This window comes from Musa acuminata, chromosome BXJ2-1, assembly GCF_036884655.1.
Source record: "Musa acuminata AAA Group cultivar baxijiao chromosome BXJ2-1, Cavendish_Baxijiao_AAA, whole genome shotgun sequence".
Lineage (NCBI taxonomy): Eukaryota > Viridiplantae > Streptophyta > Magnoliopsida > Zingiberales > Musaceae > Musa > Musa acuminata.
This window is the reverse complement of record NC_088338.1, coordinates 5,549,333-5,563,237: the sequence shown is the minus strand read 5'-3', so window position 1 is coordinate 5,563,237 and position 13,905 is coordinate 5,549,333. Positions and strand designations below refer to the sequence as shown.

The 13,905-nt window shown below is 42.0% G+C and overlaps 2 protein-coding genes across 3 annotated transcripts; one reads left to right on the top strand and one right to left on the bottom strand.

Annotated features, from left to right (window-relative positions):
* Positions 1–1,487: 1,487 nt before the first annotated feature.
* Positions 1,488–10,007, top strand: LOC135598594 (uncharacterized). The gene is made up of 7 exons (XM_065092649.1): positions 1,488–3,284; positions 5,938–6,028; positions 6,136–6,293; positions 6,396–6,447; positions 6,587–6,669; positions 6,798–6,891; positions 9,120–10,007. The coding sequence occupies exons 1-7, from the start codon at positions 1,725–1,727 to the stop codon at positions 9,692–9,694; spliced, it is 2,613 nt and encodes an 870-aa protein (XP_064948721.1). The 5' UTR covers positions 1,488–1,724; the 3' UTR covers positions 9,695–10,007.
* A 51-nt stretch (positions 10,008–10,058) lies between these two features.
* LOC135586923 (dof zinc finger protein DOF1.4-like) lies at positions 10,059–11,444 on the bottom strand. Of its 2 annotated transcripts, XM_065092653.1 has the most exons (3): positions 11,298–11,444; positions 10,947–11,129; positions 10,059–10,864 (listed from the first exon to the last, which is right to left on the bottom strand). In XM_065092653.1, exons 2-3 carry the CDS (start codon positions 10,971–10,973, stop codon positions 10,241–10,243), a joined length of 651 nt encoding a protein of 216 aa, XP_064948725.1. In that variant the 5' UTR covers positions 10,974–11,129; positions 11,298–11,444; the 3' UTR covers positions 10,059–10,240. The 2 variants fall into 2 exon arrangements, with proteins under 2 accessions (XP_064948725.1, XP_064948724.1); XM_065092652.1 differs by lacking the exon at positions 11,298–11,444 and having other exon boundaries at positions 10,947–11,278.
* Between the last annotated feature and the right edge of the window lie 2,461 nt (positions 11,445–13,905).

Below are 13,905 nucleotides of genomic sequence, written 5' to 3'. Positions count from 1 at the left end.
TTCAGTACGACAGTGATGTTTGTTTAATTCTTCCTTCAGCCCCTCATCGTGCAGCATTGTCAACCCTTCAAGATTCTAATTCTTTCTTCTTCTTCTCTTTCATGAAAAATGGTTCTTAAGTCAATGGTATATATATATAGCCTTGAGATGTACTCATCAAGTCATTCTTATTCTGAATCCAACTTCAATTATTGTCACTGTTAAGCTCAGTCGTTTCTTCCCACGGCAATGTGAGAACAGAGCAGCATTTCACCTCCATCAGAAGTCTTTACCGAGACAGGTTCATTGGAGTGGCTGCATATTATCCATGCAAGCAGTAAGCCACAGCCCAGGAGGAACACCCACACACCTTCTCATGGTGCTTTTCTTGTGATCTGGTCCGCCACAGCGTTCTTTGCCATCAGCCCAAGCCATTCCTAGTTTCTTCTCTTACGGGCGTTGCCCTCTGCAACAAGCTTGTGGGGGCTGTTCCTCTGAAACGATTCTTTTGCCGCAAACAGGGCAGGACATGGTCCCTTCTCATCGACGTCGACCCCTCGATCGCTGCTGCTCACAAAGAAATGGTGGAGTTCGGGAACAGCACTACTTAGAAGCTCCTTAGCTTTGCCTGTGAAGCTGTTGCGGTCAGTGAGCAGTACCATTTTGTTCACCTAACGTAGGTAAAACAAAGATGCCATTACCTAGGCTGATCCAGCAAAGGGAGGAACAGCTAATAGTTGGGTACCTTTGGTGAAGGGAATGGGGGGACCTGCGGGCCTAACAGGACTACCGCGTTGGGAGGACCACCGCCATGAACCGCTTGGGAAATGGTCCGCCCTGTCGGATTAGCTCAGACAAGCGGAAAGAAACAAAGATAAAAGGAAGGATAGAGCGAGAAAGGGAGAGAAGGAAGACAGCCATCACACACAGCAAGTCATTTGCAATGCCCTGTTTGCCTCTCGGGGAAGCGAGATTAGAACACACTGCAAGCAAAGCGCCATCCATCATAGCGAACACCCTTGCATGCCTTGCATCAAGCAGCTACAGTCATTATTATGAGAGAGAGAGAGAGAGAGAGAGAGAGAGCAAGGATGATTTGCTAAGATTAAATTAGTTTGTGATAGAAGATCCAGAGAAAGTGGTGTGTAAAAAGGCAGCTGCCACCTTATTACAGTGGAACAGAGAAGAACGTGCCGAGCTCTCTCAGCCCACATAATAATGCCAGCAGTATCCAACGTGCTTTATTTATTCCCTTTTCAGCTTTCCCCCTCTGTACTCCGCTTTATTTTTTACGCCTATTTTTATTATCTTAAACCCTCTTTTATTATTTTAAGATGAATAATATCGAGGATTCGAAATCTTATCGATCAATTTTTATTTATAATATATAAGAATACAGGTTAAAAATATATCTAATAATATTTTTTTATAAAAAATATTCGTATTTTATTATATATATATATGTGTGTGTGTGAATTATTATGAGGGACGATATTAACGATGGAATTAAGGGGATGACTTTGGGAAGGGGTGGATGTACTTCGTGAGAGAGAACTGTTCCTAACGCCAGCCACTGCTTTTTTATCTACGGAGTGGGGCGGGGCGGTGACGACATCGCATAGGACTTCGATCCCCTGTGTGTTGGTTCCCCGTCCCCCTCACTATTTCTCGCCACGTCCGATTGGAGCCCCGAATCGGGTCGCCGTGTCGGTCGGCAGCCTCGGGAACGGAATGCGGACGCGGATATGAGGAGCTCGGCGACGGCGGTGGAGTGGGAGGCGGTGGCGCAGCCGCCGCAGCAGCAGGAGGGCGACGAGGAGGAGTTCTACGAGTCGTTGGATCGGATCCTGTCGTCGTCGTGCTCCTCGACCTCCGCCTCTGACGACGACGCCGACCATCGCCACCGCCACCACCAGCGCCGCGCCGCCCACTTCCCGCCGCCGGTGGCCAGCTCCTACGACGTATGGATCTCCGAGCCGTCTTCCGTCGAGGAGCGCCGCCGCCGCCTCCTCCAGCAGATGGGCCTTATCGGGGACCCCGCTCTCGCCCGGGCTAAATCCACTGCCCCTTCCCCCGACGTCGACCCCGGCTCCGGTGGGCCTAGGGCTTGGGAGGCAGAGGCTGGGTCATCCGTTCCGTCCCTCGATTCCTCGCCGCCTGCCGTGTCTGTAATCGTCAGATCCAGATCAGATGGCTCCGTCGATCCCAATCGTGTGATTGCGGAACGGCCGCAGCGGCGTGCTATTTCGTTTGGATCTGCCACGGCGACCAACAAGCCGCCCCTAGTCGGGCGATCTTGGGCGCTGGCTGGGGGAAAGTACAAAGAGACCGACGGCAGCTGCGGCGGAGACGGTGGCGGCGGTTACCAGCAATGTACGATCAGGAATTTGGACGACGGGAGCGAGTTCGTGGTGAAGGAGGTACGGGAGGACGGGATGTGGAACAAGCTGAAGGAGGTCGGGACCGGGCGGCAGCTCACGATGGAGGAGTTCGAGATTTGCGTCGGCCGGTCCCCAATCGTACAGGAGCTCATGAGGCGGCAAAGCGTCGAAGAGTCTGGGAGCGGCGGCACTAAGAGAAACGGCTACGCCTTCGAGGGCCCTGGTGGCGGGTTGAGGGCCAACTCAGGGAATCCTGCGGGCGCGAGGTTCAAGAAGAAAGGTAGCTGGTTCAAGAGCATCAAGAACATGGCGGGCACGGTGGTCTCTGGTGGGCACCATCACCGGGAAAGGCGGAGCAGTGATGAGAAAGACACATCGTCTGAGAAGGGAGGGAGGAGGTCGAGCTCAGCCACGGATGATAGCCTGGATGGGTCGCACTCCCTCCACCACGGCCCTGAAAAGATCAGAGTCCGGCAGTATGGTAAATCATATAAGGAGCTCACTGGTCTTTACATCACTCAGGAGATTCAGGCCCACAATGGGGCAATCTGGAGCATCAAATTTAGCTCGGATGGGCGATATCTGGCAAGTGGAGGCGAGGACTGTGTTATCCATGTATGGGAGGTTGTTGAGTCGGAGAGGAAGGGGGAGTTGTCAGATGGAGCCATAGGGGAGAATGGGAATTGTAATCCTTTTCTGGCTGCAATTGGTAACAGCTCACCGGAACCTGCAGTGGCAATGAGTTGTGTAGAGGGGAGCCACTGGGAGAAGAAGAGAAAGGCAAAAGTCCCTAACAGCAGAAGGTCTGTGAGTTCTGACCACTTAATGATGCCAGACCATTTTTTCGCTTTATCGGAGAAGCCCATCTGCTCTTTCAGAGGCCATACAGAAGATGTTCTTGATCTATCATGGTCCAAATCGCAGGTGATTTTTTCTTTCTTTGTTTGTTTCACAAAAGTTAAATAGTTGTTCTGTGGCTACACAGTGTTGTTTGATTAATCAACACTTGGTAAAACTTCCCTGTTAATGATGCCTACTAATGTATTAGCAAAATCAGCATTAGTATTGTTTGTAATTGATGAAACACTAATTAACTCTAGATGAAACACCATTTAATTCCAGGGAAAACATTGATTTGTGAAATTCTGATCCTTAAGGAACTCGTGACGAAGCATCACTTGCAGGCCGAATGCTAGTTGATTGAACACAATAGATAAGTTTGAGGTTTCTCAAGACATATGTGGGTCAAAGGGTTTTACAAACTTAAAGTCTGGGTTTTCGGTATATTGAGCCTTCATAAGAAGAAAGACTGATCATTGGTGCTGCATATACTAAGTAAGTAAATGCTGCTGCATTTGCCATTCACTAGCGAAGATAAAGAGGGAGCTTATCAGTAATCTAACTTTATTATCCCATATTAAGGCCACCTATCAACTCTACTTTTTTGCTAAATATGTTAGCACCTTTGGATCGTCCCAATTCTGTTTTCTGGTTGACCACAGTAATTTATCATTAATCTCCTCATTGACCATGGATGAATGAAATTTTCCCTGAAATACAATTGCATTACCAGCTTCAACAAATGGCATATAGTAGGCTAGTTTATTCTTTGAGATTATCTTATTTTTCTACACATCAATTTTCTCTTGTCAGCTATATTGGTTAAGCCCAAATAATCACTTCAACTGTTGCATTCACTGATCACTGTTACAGATCGTGTTATTAATCCTTTAATATGTGGATTATTTTGGGTGTTAGCATATGTCACCAACACCCATGTCCATGATGTCATAAAAATACAAACGAATGATTGATTAATCATTCCAAACAAGTTGAGGTCAGGAAAAAGTAGTACTTTAGTTAACTTGCAAACTTTATCAGAAAAAAGTTTAATTTATGTGATTCTTTGATCCATATTTGATGCCAATATTCACACATGGGATAGCTCATGGTCATGAGCTCATTCCTGAGCAGGTTGAGCTTCATTTAGTGAGCATCGAGTAAGTAATTAGACATTTTTTTCTGCTCTTGCAGAAAGTCCATGTTCCTCATCTATCATTAGGATTTCTAGATTCTTAACATGTTATAATCTGATCCTCTTCAAGAGTTGGAAAAACATTCTGACACTATCCTTGATGAATTTGTGAATGTCTTCAATAATGTAACCTTTCTTTCCAAACACTAGACATGGTTTAACAATAGACTTTAAGCAACAGGGGTGGGTCAAAGAGAAGGTATACCTTTCAAGGATTTTCACTTAAAAATGATTCATGACTCATGAGCACTAAAGCTAATCTTGTTTCCCTTAATATGAAGTGATTCACTAGATAGAAGAACCCTCTCCAACAATAGGTTCCATCTGAACTGATGTCTAAGATGCAAGAATATAGGTGGCAAATGGGATCAAAATTTAGAGGCATGAGTTGGAGAAGAAAATGGTATGAAAAGGAATCATCAATTGAAAAGTAGAAGGCAAATTAGTAGTGGTTTCTAGATGGGTGTTGGAACATCATTTTATGCCTTCCCATGTATACATGCTGTAGAAACAATATCTAATAGTGAAGTATTTAGCTGGCCTTAGCAATGCTAAAAACATCTGTAGTTATTTGAATCATTATTCGTGTTGAATCTTTGGCTTTCTTCTGTATAATACATTTGATATTTTGTGCTTCGATTTTGAGGACTTTAGCTTCAAAATCTGATTGTCATTATTCGTGCAGACTATATATGCCATATTCTAATGGTCATCTCAATTACATATCCTACCGTACTACATCAATTTTGTGTATACGTTGGCTATTAATTCATCATCGTAGACAACTATATTAAATATATTTCCTATTCATCTACCACGTCCAACTTCTAGTTGGAATACCAAATTTACTTGAGTTTGCCTGCTCATGACCTAGAGATGCTGAATGTTATCTTTTTCATTTCACAAGTGGATATTTGGTTTTATTTTTCTACTTTTTTTCTTCAAGTCATCTGATTGTTCTATGAAACTTCTTCTCAGATTTGTAAATCGAATGTAAGATAATTCCTTGATTGCTGATGCACATCTTTATTATTGTCTAAGTTGTAACTTGCTTAGGGTTTCACTGCTAGTATGGCAGCTTCCTCCAAGGAAGATCTGGAAGACAACCTTGATCTTACCTATTAGAGAGCTAGTGATAGGCCTTCAAAGGAAAGAGATCTATTACAACATTGATGTCATAAATATATGCTCAGAACTTGTCACTTTTGGAGTGTGTTTTTTTTCCCTCTCTGTACTATTTTTGAGCTTCAGACTCCCACTTGAAAGATGCTTGATATCTTGATGGTACATCATGCTGTTAATGATTTGTGTACATCTTTGATTAAGACAAACTACACGGAACCTGCAGAAAATTTATACTTGTGCCTTTCCTAGATTTAGTGGAAAGTTCTTTTTTTTTTTTCTCTTTTACATAATGCTTTGGCATAATCAAAGGTGCTCAATGCTTTTACTAATGTTTGATCATCTGGTAGATAATATGATACTGATAATGTTATGATTAAAAGTCTTATCTAAATGACATGCATCTACTTCTTAATGCAGTATCTGCTATCATCTTCAATGGACAAAACAGTCAGACTGTGGCACATGTCTAGCAGTTCTTGTTTGAAAACATTTTCCCACAGTGACTATGGTAAGCAAAAATTTGCTCTGCATTGCCTGTTTTGCTTAAATGATCATGTATTTTGAAGTTGTAATGTTTTATTAGAGAATGACAATTTTGTACCTACTTTGATCCAGTGACCTGCATCCAATTCAATCCTGTAGATGACAAATACTTCATCAGTGGATCCCTAGATGAGAAAGTCCGCATATGGAGTATTCCAGATCGACAAATTGTTGATTGGAATGATCTTCATGAAATGGTTACTGCTGCCTGCTTTACCCCTAATGGACAGGTAGCAAATGCTTGACAAATGATAAATTTGATTCCACATTGAGTAAGCTTTGAAATCCCAAAGTCCATATGGATGATATGATTCAGCTGTTGGGACTTGCAGGCTGCTCTAGTGGGTACGCACAAGGGCAGTTGCCACCTGTTCGACACATCTGGTATGTGCCATAATAAAGATCATTTCTCCAATCTATTTTTGTATTTGTCTCCCTGTTCTATTGGGATATTTTTAACTTCATTATTCAATGATCTTTGCATTTTCTTTTCCTTATGTTAGACTGTTGTAATTTCCTTTAGATAATAAGCTACACATCAAGAACCAGGTTTACTTACAAACGAAGAAAAAGAAGTCCAGCCACAAGAAAATTACTGGCTTTCAGGTATCTAGAAATATATTAAATTCACCAAATAGGTGAATGCAAATTTTTTTTCATGCTTTATACTTTTTTGGATTTTTTAGAAATTTTCATTTATTACGTGGCATTGAACTGAATAGTTCATTAAACAGTTTGTTCCAGGAAGTTCCTCTGAAGTTCTTATCACATCAGCAGACTCAAGAATTCGTGTTGTCAATGGCATTGAACTAGTTCACAAATTTAAAGGTAAATCTTGGCAGTGATGGCTTATGGATTTTCTATCTTAAATTTATGAACATTGTACCCTGTTAAGGTAAAGATCCACTAAAACGAAGGGATAAAATGAACTATATTAGAGTGACTGAACAACATCCAATTTCATGACAATACAATGATAAAAATGAAGGAAAAATAAACATTCACATAAAAAATGACAACAAATGAGAAGTGATGTGGTCAATTTTTGGCCCCTTATGGACTAAGGCTGCAAAGGCTGACTCAGGCCTTCTTTTCTGAAGTAGATGACAAGGCACACTATTGCCTGCATGGGTTGAGCTAGGGTGTACAAAGGTGACTTGAAGTGAGGTACCAAGTTGAGCAGAAAAGTGCTGCTCAGGTTCATCCCTGATGTAAGGTGCCCTGTTGTAGTAGATGTATTCATCAAGATAAGTCTTACAGAACGGAGAGATGGCATCAATGTGTTTAGTGGAGTCCTCCTCAGGTCAGAATAACATAAGATACGAGATGGAGAGTAATCTGAGATGAAGACTTTAAATGGCGAAACTTTGAGAGTTTTACTCTGAATTTTTAAGCAATTTTTAAGAAGCTAGACTTTCAACAATGGGGTGACAAATGCTAGTTATTCTCCACTATCATGAGGTCAAACTCAGCTAGACATCACATTCAGAATGTAGTAGGATCTTGTAGTTTGAACTTTAGGATGCTTTAATAATGTGACACGAGATAACCAAAGTTTTGTATCTGATGGTCATCTGAATTAGGAGTTCAATCTTTCATATTCCTTTTTTTTTTTTAGAGACTTAAGAACCTATGTATTTGAATTTCTATCATGTTAAGGATCAGGAAATTCAGAAAAAGCTCCAAGTTCTTTTCTTAAATTAAAAAAAAAGATTCCTACTTGAACAGCTGGAAATATATATTTATGTAGATTTGTGGTCCAGTGTATATGTGGTGTTATGCAGCCACCTTTCTTAATCAACATGATCCAGATATTTTCTGGTGGTGATGTAACTTTTTGTTCTTGTGATAAAAAATGATAGACTTTGGATATTATATTATCAACATTTATGGCTATGCTTTGTTTTATACTTTGTTCCTTCTATTAATCTTAGAATTCTGTAGCTAAGATAGAACCAAATAATATGAATCTGCCAAAAATTTTCACCCAAATCTATTTTTTAACCCTTATATCAAAGAAGTAATACGGATTCTTGATTATCGATGCATCTATTTTTCACATCCATAAAGGTTATTGCTCTGTGCACTTGCATCAACTTGTGATTGTACATTCACCGAATAGTTGTTTTGTTAGTAATTGCCTTGGTAGGAAATTCTGTTATGTTTTTTCCTGGACAGTAATATGAAAAGATCTTGATCTGGACTTCACCAATCTTTATGATTTTGTTTTTGAATTTCAAAGAGGTGAAAAGCAACTTCCTGTCATCTGGCATATGAAAATGCTTTGAGCCTGTTTGTATGATGATCTACACACTAATTCATCATCTGTCAAATAATCCTGGAGAAAGCAATCTTCTAAATCAATGTTCAATATGAATTCATGCTGTATGGCCACTGCCAACGCATTATCGAGTGACTATCTTGCACAGATCTTCGTGGTACGGCCTGGTGTTCATTGTGGCTGTGCTCTCACCAAAGAAATCTTACCTTATGTAGACAGTTTTTGAGTATAGGACCTGTTTAAAGAACACCCTTAGAAGGGAAAAGAAGAATAAGCAGTTTTTTCCATGAATTATATGATCTTCCAAATCACGAGCAACTTGTTCTGCGTTGGACCTTAATGGTCCTCAGTGTTGCAGATTATCTTGGGAACAATCTGTAATGGAGGATCACAGCACCAGATGGTCACAATCAGAAGGGATCTTTGTTGTGTCATTGGCTTTTCTGAAAGAATCTCGTAGATGCACTAATGTCCTTTCAGCAAATTTTAACTCAAGGATGTTGGTCACTTTTTTGCTAAAGAGTCATAGGCAGCTCACTCGGCCCTCGGTTTCATACCACTAAATAAAATATATAACTTTTTATTTATATGTTGCAATTTAAAGCATCGATATCTTTGATGAAACACATTTGAAGTTTCATTATAGTATGTCGGCATTTCTTTCTCCAATGACTATGTTGTATTCTATATTCATGGTTGCGACTTGCTAGGACCGTGTGTATCGAATTTTGTTATCAAGGTTGATTGGTCTGATGCTGTTCCATCTTTTTTTCAGGCTTTCGCAACACAAGCAGCCAAATCTCAGCCTCCTTGGCCCCAAATGGGAAATATGTGATCTGTGCTAGCGAGGATTCCCATGTTTATATGTGGAGATATGATGCTGATTCTCAACCAAGTAGGACTAAGGGTGTCATCAACTCCACTCAATCTTATGAGCACTTCCACTGCCAGGATGTGACGGTGGCGGTTGCATGGCCAAGCACCACTGCTTCAGGGTTGGTTGTGGGCCATAGCAACAGACAGAATGGTCTTGACCTAGCATCCAAGTGTGAATTGGAGGTGCATGCTCAGAGCAACGGGCATGAGAGTTCATCGTCGCCTATCTACTCCGAAAGCCCTCTTCACAGTCGCATCTTTTCGAACGCCAACTACTCCACCGATCTGGATTCTGTGGCTTGGCCTGAAGAGAAGCCGCAACGGAACAATCTTAGCCCTCAAACCAGCGGTGAGCTTTACAGAGGGGCTCTGCAGGTGCAAAGCAGGTCAGCATGGGGAATGGTAATCGTCACTGCTGGACGAGGAGGTGCAATAAGAATATATCAAAATTTCGGCTTCCCATTTCGGGTATGAAAGCATGCATTGCGCCGAAAGTTGATGGTGCGTGAAGTGCGAGTTGCATGTTACTCCCAAAGTGCAGTTGTTCTGTGTATAGATAGGGTATATGGTGTGAATTCTATCTTCCACAGCTTGGTTCATAAGCTTTCTTTCATCTGTTTCACCTGAAAAGTTTCTGGGAGATGGATCTAAGCCAAAAAACCACACATCTGCAGATTGATATGTATGTAATACTAAACATTTCAGGTGTTCCCATATTGTTTCTCTTTCCCTTTGTGAAAATATTTGATTTAAAAAGAGCTAAATTTCTGGTTGGTGAATGTTCCAAGTAATATGGCTTTGGAATATTGGAATGGATCTGTGTGCGTCAGCAAACTGAAACATCAAAATCTCAGAGATTTCACTGAGAATGTTCAGATGTGTTAATTGATTTGCCTACAGAATATAAGCAAACAGTGGAGTTTGATTTCCGGAGAACAAATTCCCATCGGTTTCCTCTTCAGTCTCCATCCACATCGTAGAACAAAATCCAGCAACCAAGAGCAGAAGGCAGCCGATGCTTCAGTAAGTCAGGGTGTGATCCACTCGGTCGGGCGCCGGCGGCTTGAGTTCGAGGTTGACGAGGTCGATGATGTCGTCCCAGTGACTCAAGTTGCTCGCCGGCAGGTGCAGCATCGAGGTCTCCATTGCAAAGAGACGATCATCGACAGTGAAGGAGTCTTGCCCTGTGCAATCATAGAACGGTAATGAAGAGAAAGGATGAGGGCTTTCATGATAAGAGCTCGAGACGAGCGGTTCTTCAGATCCGGCGCCAAAATGCTCCGGCGGTGTTGGCTGACGGATGATCGGCAGATTGGAAGCGTCAGAGAAAACGCTGCTGCTGCCGTCGTCGATGCTTCTTCCGTTTCCATGACCATCTGATGCATCGGCGGGTGTGGTTTGAGCGCCCCGGGGGCGCTTGTTCTTGCGGCTGCCACCCACAGGCACGTTGCGGAGCGCGCCGCCCTCGGTCCAGTGCCTGCGACAGGCCCGGCAGTAGTGCCGCGGCTGCAACTTGCTGTAGTTGTTGTAGTAGCAGAACTTGGTGTTGGTGGACTCGCACCGCGGGCATCTCAGCGCCGCCACCGCCGCATTCCGCGTCTGCCTCTCCCGCTGCTGTGCTCTTCCACCGACCAGATCTGCGTCCTTCAAGACAAACCCAAACAAAAGAATCATACATAGCACACACCAACAGTCATCGACCTTCCTCACAACCACGATCAAACACCTGTGAGCACTTCAAGCTCTCTCCCATGGCTACGGTGGAAACGGCAGGACGAGCGATTTGGGACGAGAAGGAAGCAGTTGCTGGCAGCGAATAGAAGCTGAGAGCATGTCGGATTTGGGATAGAATAAGAAGTTGGCCGACGGAGATTGGAATCGCTGCTGCTGCTGCTGCTGACGTTAATACCTGTGTATTAAATGTGGAAGAGGAAAGTGATCAATGTAGTGTGTGTTGTCGTCGTCTGCAGGACTGGAAGCCACAAACTCCAGAAGTTAATGCATGCGGCACGTAATATAAAGGGAAGGAGAGGTAAAGAAGCAGAAGAGGAGTGGGAGAGGAAGAGGCATTGCTTACTTCTCAAGCAAGCCTATTGTTACAGAGAAGAGCACGTCAGTGTCGGGCTGAGGTTTCAGTCGGCATTAGAAACTGGCAATGACAGCTACCGCCAATAATAGCTTTCGTGCGATCATATATCTGTAATGTACCTCAGCATAAGTACAAGAAATCACGTCTGTATGAGGAGCGATTTGATCTACAAAAGAAACTATCAATCTTTAGATGAGAAGAATTTGCTTTTCAGAGTTCATCTCTATGTATATATAATCCTGAAATATGTAGTATTTTCATAGTAGTTTATGCAGGAAAGGAAGCTCAGAGATTCCATCGATTACACGCCAACTCAGAGTGAGGTGTTGGTGAGTCATCAGTTTGACGGCAGGAGCACTGCTCGTTGACGAGGTGGACTCGGTTGGTGATGCTGCGGTGACAGACTTCCCCGTCTAATTCCGGGCTGGTGAATGGACTGAGGAAGATGGCGATCGGGGGGCCGTGGCGTTTCCCCCAACGGCGAGTGGCCGACAGATACGACGCACACCAGCATTTGGTCGGTGGCGACGAATGGAACGGTGGGCGCTGTCGGGGGCCCCGCGAGGAAGAAGATGGGGGAGCCGAGCCGGTGCGTCGCTGGAGCTCGACGCAACGTCGGCCTGGTCTTTGTTCTTCTACAGCAATGCAACAGTGGAGGACTCGAGAAAACGACGACCACAGGAAAGAGTTCCGACACACGTTCCAATTAGAATCCCTGCCCAGCCTCACCCTTATTGACCGTGGCATGTAGTACGTGTTGTTCAGTGGGCTAATTAAATATTATTTAATATAGTTAATTATCTTTAGTATTTCGATTTTTATATTTTAAAAAAAAATATATTAATATTTTTATAATTATAAAAGAGAAACTGCTTATTTATACTAATACCATCGATTTAGTAGAACATACGAAAATATAAAATAAAAAGATAATTTTAACATTTTAATTGGTGATAATAGATGACGATACTGTTGGAGCCACGAATGACTATTGTAGACGAGGAGAGCGACAATAAGAGATAAGGGTTACTCAACAATTGCGTCGACGATGAGTATGACGATGTACTCAACATCGAATTCCGAGATTTATATTTTTCTAACGTCACCGAATACATCCATCAGGAGCTTGATAACCACTTGCCTATCTGCCTTTTAGAGCTTTCCTTCTTAGTTGATGACAATCGTAGTGAATAAAACTCCTCCGACGAGCCCCCATCTCCTCTTTTTCATGTCCATGCTGAAATTAACGTGGTAGTAGGGGGAGCAACAAGAGCTCCGATGACCCAATCTACATCGACCCTAATGCAGTTGTCGAGTGATGAAAGGATTACTCGATATATGCATTAGCATTGACGTAGCTACATAATAGTGTCGCTCAATAATTATATTAGTGATGATGTAGATAATGGTAGTCGTCACGACATCTATAATGAAGATGGTGGCCGATCATCACTGACCCGTTGAGCAGATCGCTCAACCCGAAGCTAGGGTCACCGGAGCTCCTATTGCTCCCCCTACTACCACATCAATTATCGCATAGGCATGAAAAAGGGGAGATGTGGGGGGGGGGGGAAGGGAGGGTGGGGGGCTCGTTGAAGGAGGAGTTGAGCTCCCAACGGACACATCCAACAACGATAGAAAAATATGAGTCCTGGAATTCGATGCTGAGTATGTTATCGTATCCGTTGTTGACATAGTTGTCAAGTAATCTTTTATCTCTCGTCGCCACTCTCCTCATCCATAACGGCCACTCGTAGCCTCAACGACATCGTGTCTGTCATCACCAACTAAAACATTAAAAATATCTATTTATTTTTTATTTTCATTTTTTCATTAGTAAAACCGATGACGTCATGATAACTATAAGATAACTATGTAATTAGTCTTTAAAGGATCATGTGTAATTCTTTATTTTCATTCTTAAATAACTTTTGGAATCAATATAATGAATCTTGAGATACTCAATCCTATGAAGACCTAATTTAGTGAATCAAATGGTGATTCTAAGGGAGTTTAAGACTTCAAGGTCACCTAAAAAAAAAAAGTCCCTTCAACATTCATGTAAGTAAATGTTGAAAGTAGAATTAGACAATTGAAATGATCCAAAGATCGAAAAATGAGAAAGCTTAAACCATGAAAACAAACCTATTCAGTTAGACAATGTGCATAAGGCTATCAATGGAATGAATCCTAGCCTCCGATTCTTTTTGTTTCCTTATGTTTGCACTGATCAATAATATTTCTTAAAATAAATAATAATAATTATTATTTTAAAAAAACTAATGCAATCTTTTATCCTGAAGATCAAAATGCAAAGAGAGGTAAATCCTCCGATCAATTAGTTCTCAAGTTATAGATTACTTTCACAATCAAACAAAATTAGTCATCAACCAATTAACCTTCAAATTAATAGGATATGGCTGATTCTACCTTCCAGTCCACTTTCTATTTCTATCCAATGTATATTATGTTATTACAGTCCTAATAATTATTTATATTCTTTATTTATTTTTTACTATTTGTATCAACTTATAATTTTACAATCTGTTTATATTCAACCTTCAAAATTCTTTTAGACAATGTGAGAACTCAATAA

What these genes read in the sequence shown, in the direction of transcription:
- LOC135598594 (XM_065092649.1), top strand. Translation starts at nt 1,725, where the DNA reads ATGAGGAGCTCGGCGACGGCGGTGGAGTGGGAGGCGGTGGCGCAGCCG. An exon ending in CCACCTGTTCGACACATCTG is followed by an intron (nt 6,448 to 6,586) that starts GTATGTGCCATA and finishes AATTTCCTTTAG; the next exon opens with ATAATAAGCTACACATCAAG. An exon ending in ACTAGTTCACAAATTTAAAG is followed by an intron (nt 6,892 to 9,119) that starts GTAAATCTTGGC and finishes TCTTTTTTTCAG; the next exon opens with GCTTTCGCAACACAAGCAGC.
- LOC135586923 (XM_065092653.1), bottom strand. Translation starts at nt 10,973, where the DNA reads ATGGGAGAGAGCTTGAAGTGCTCACAG. An exon ending in AGAGCTTGAAGTGCTCACAG is followed by an intron (nt 10,865 to 10,946) that starts GTGTTTGATCGT and finishes TTTGTCTTGAAG; the next exon opens with GACGCAGATCTGGTCGGTGG.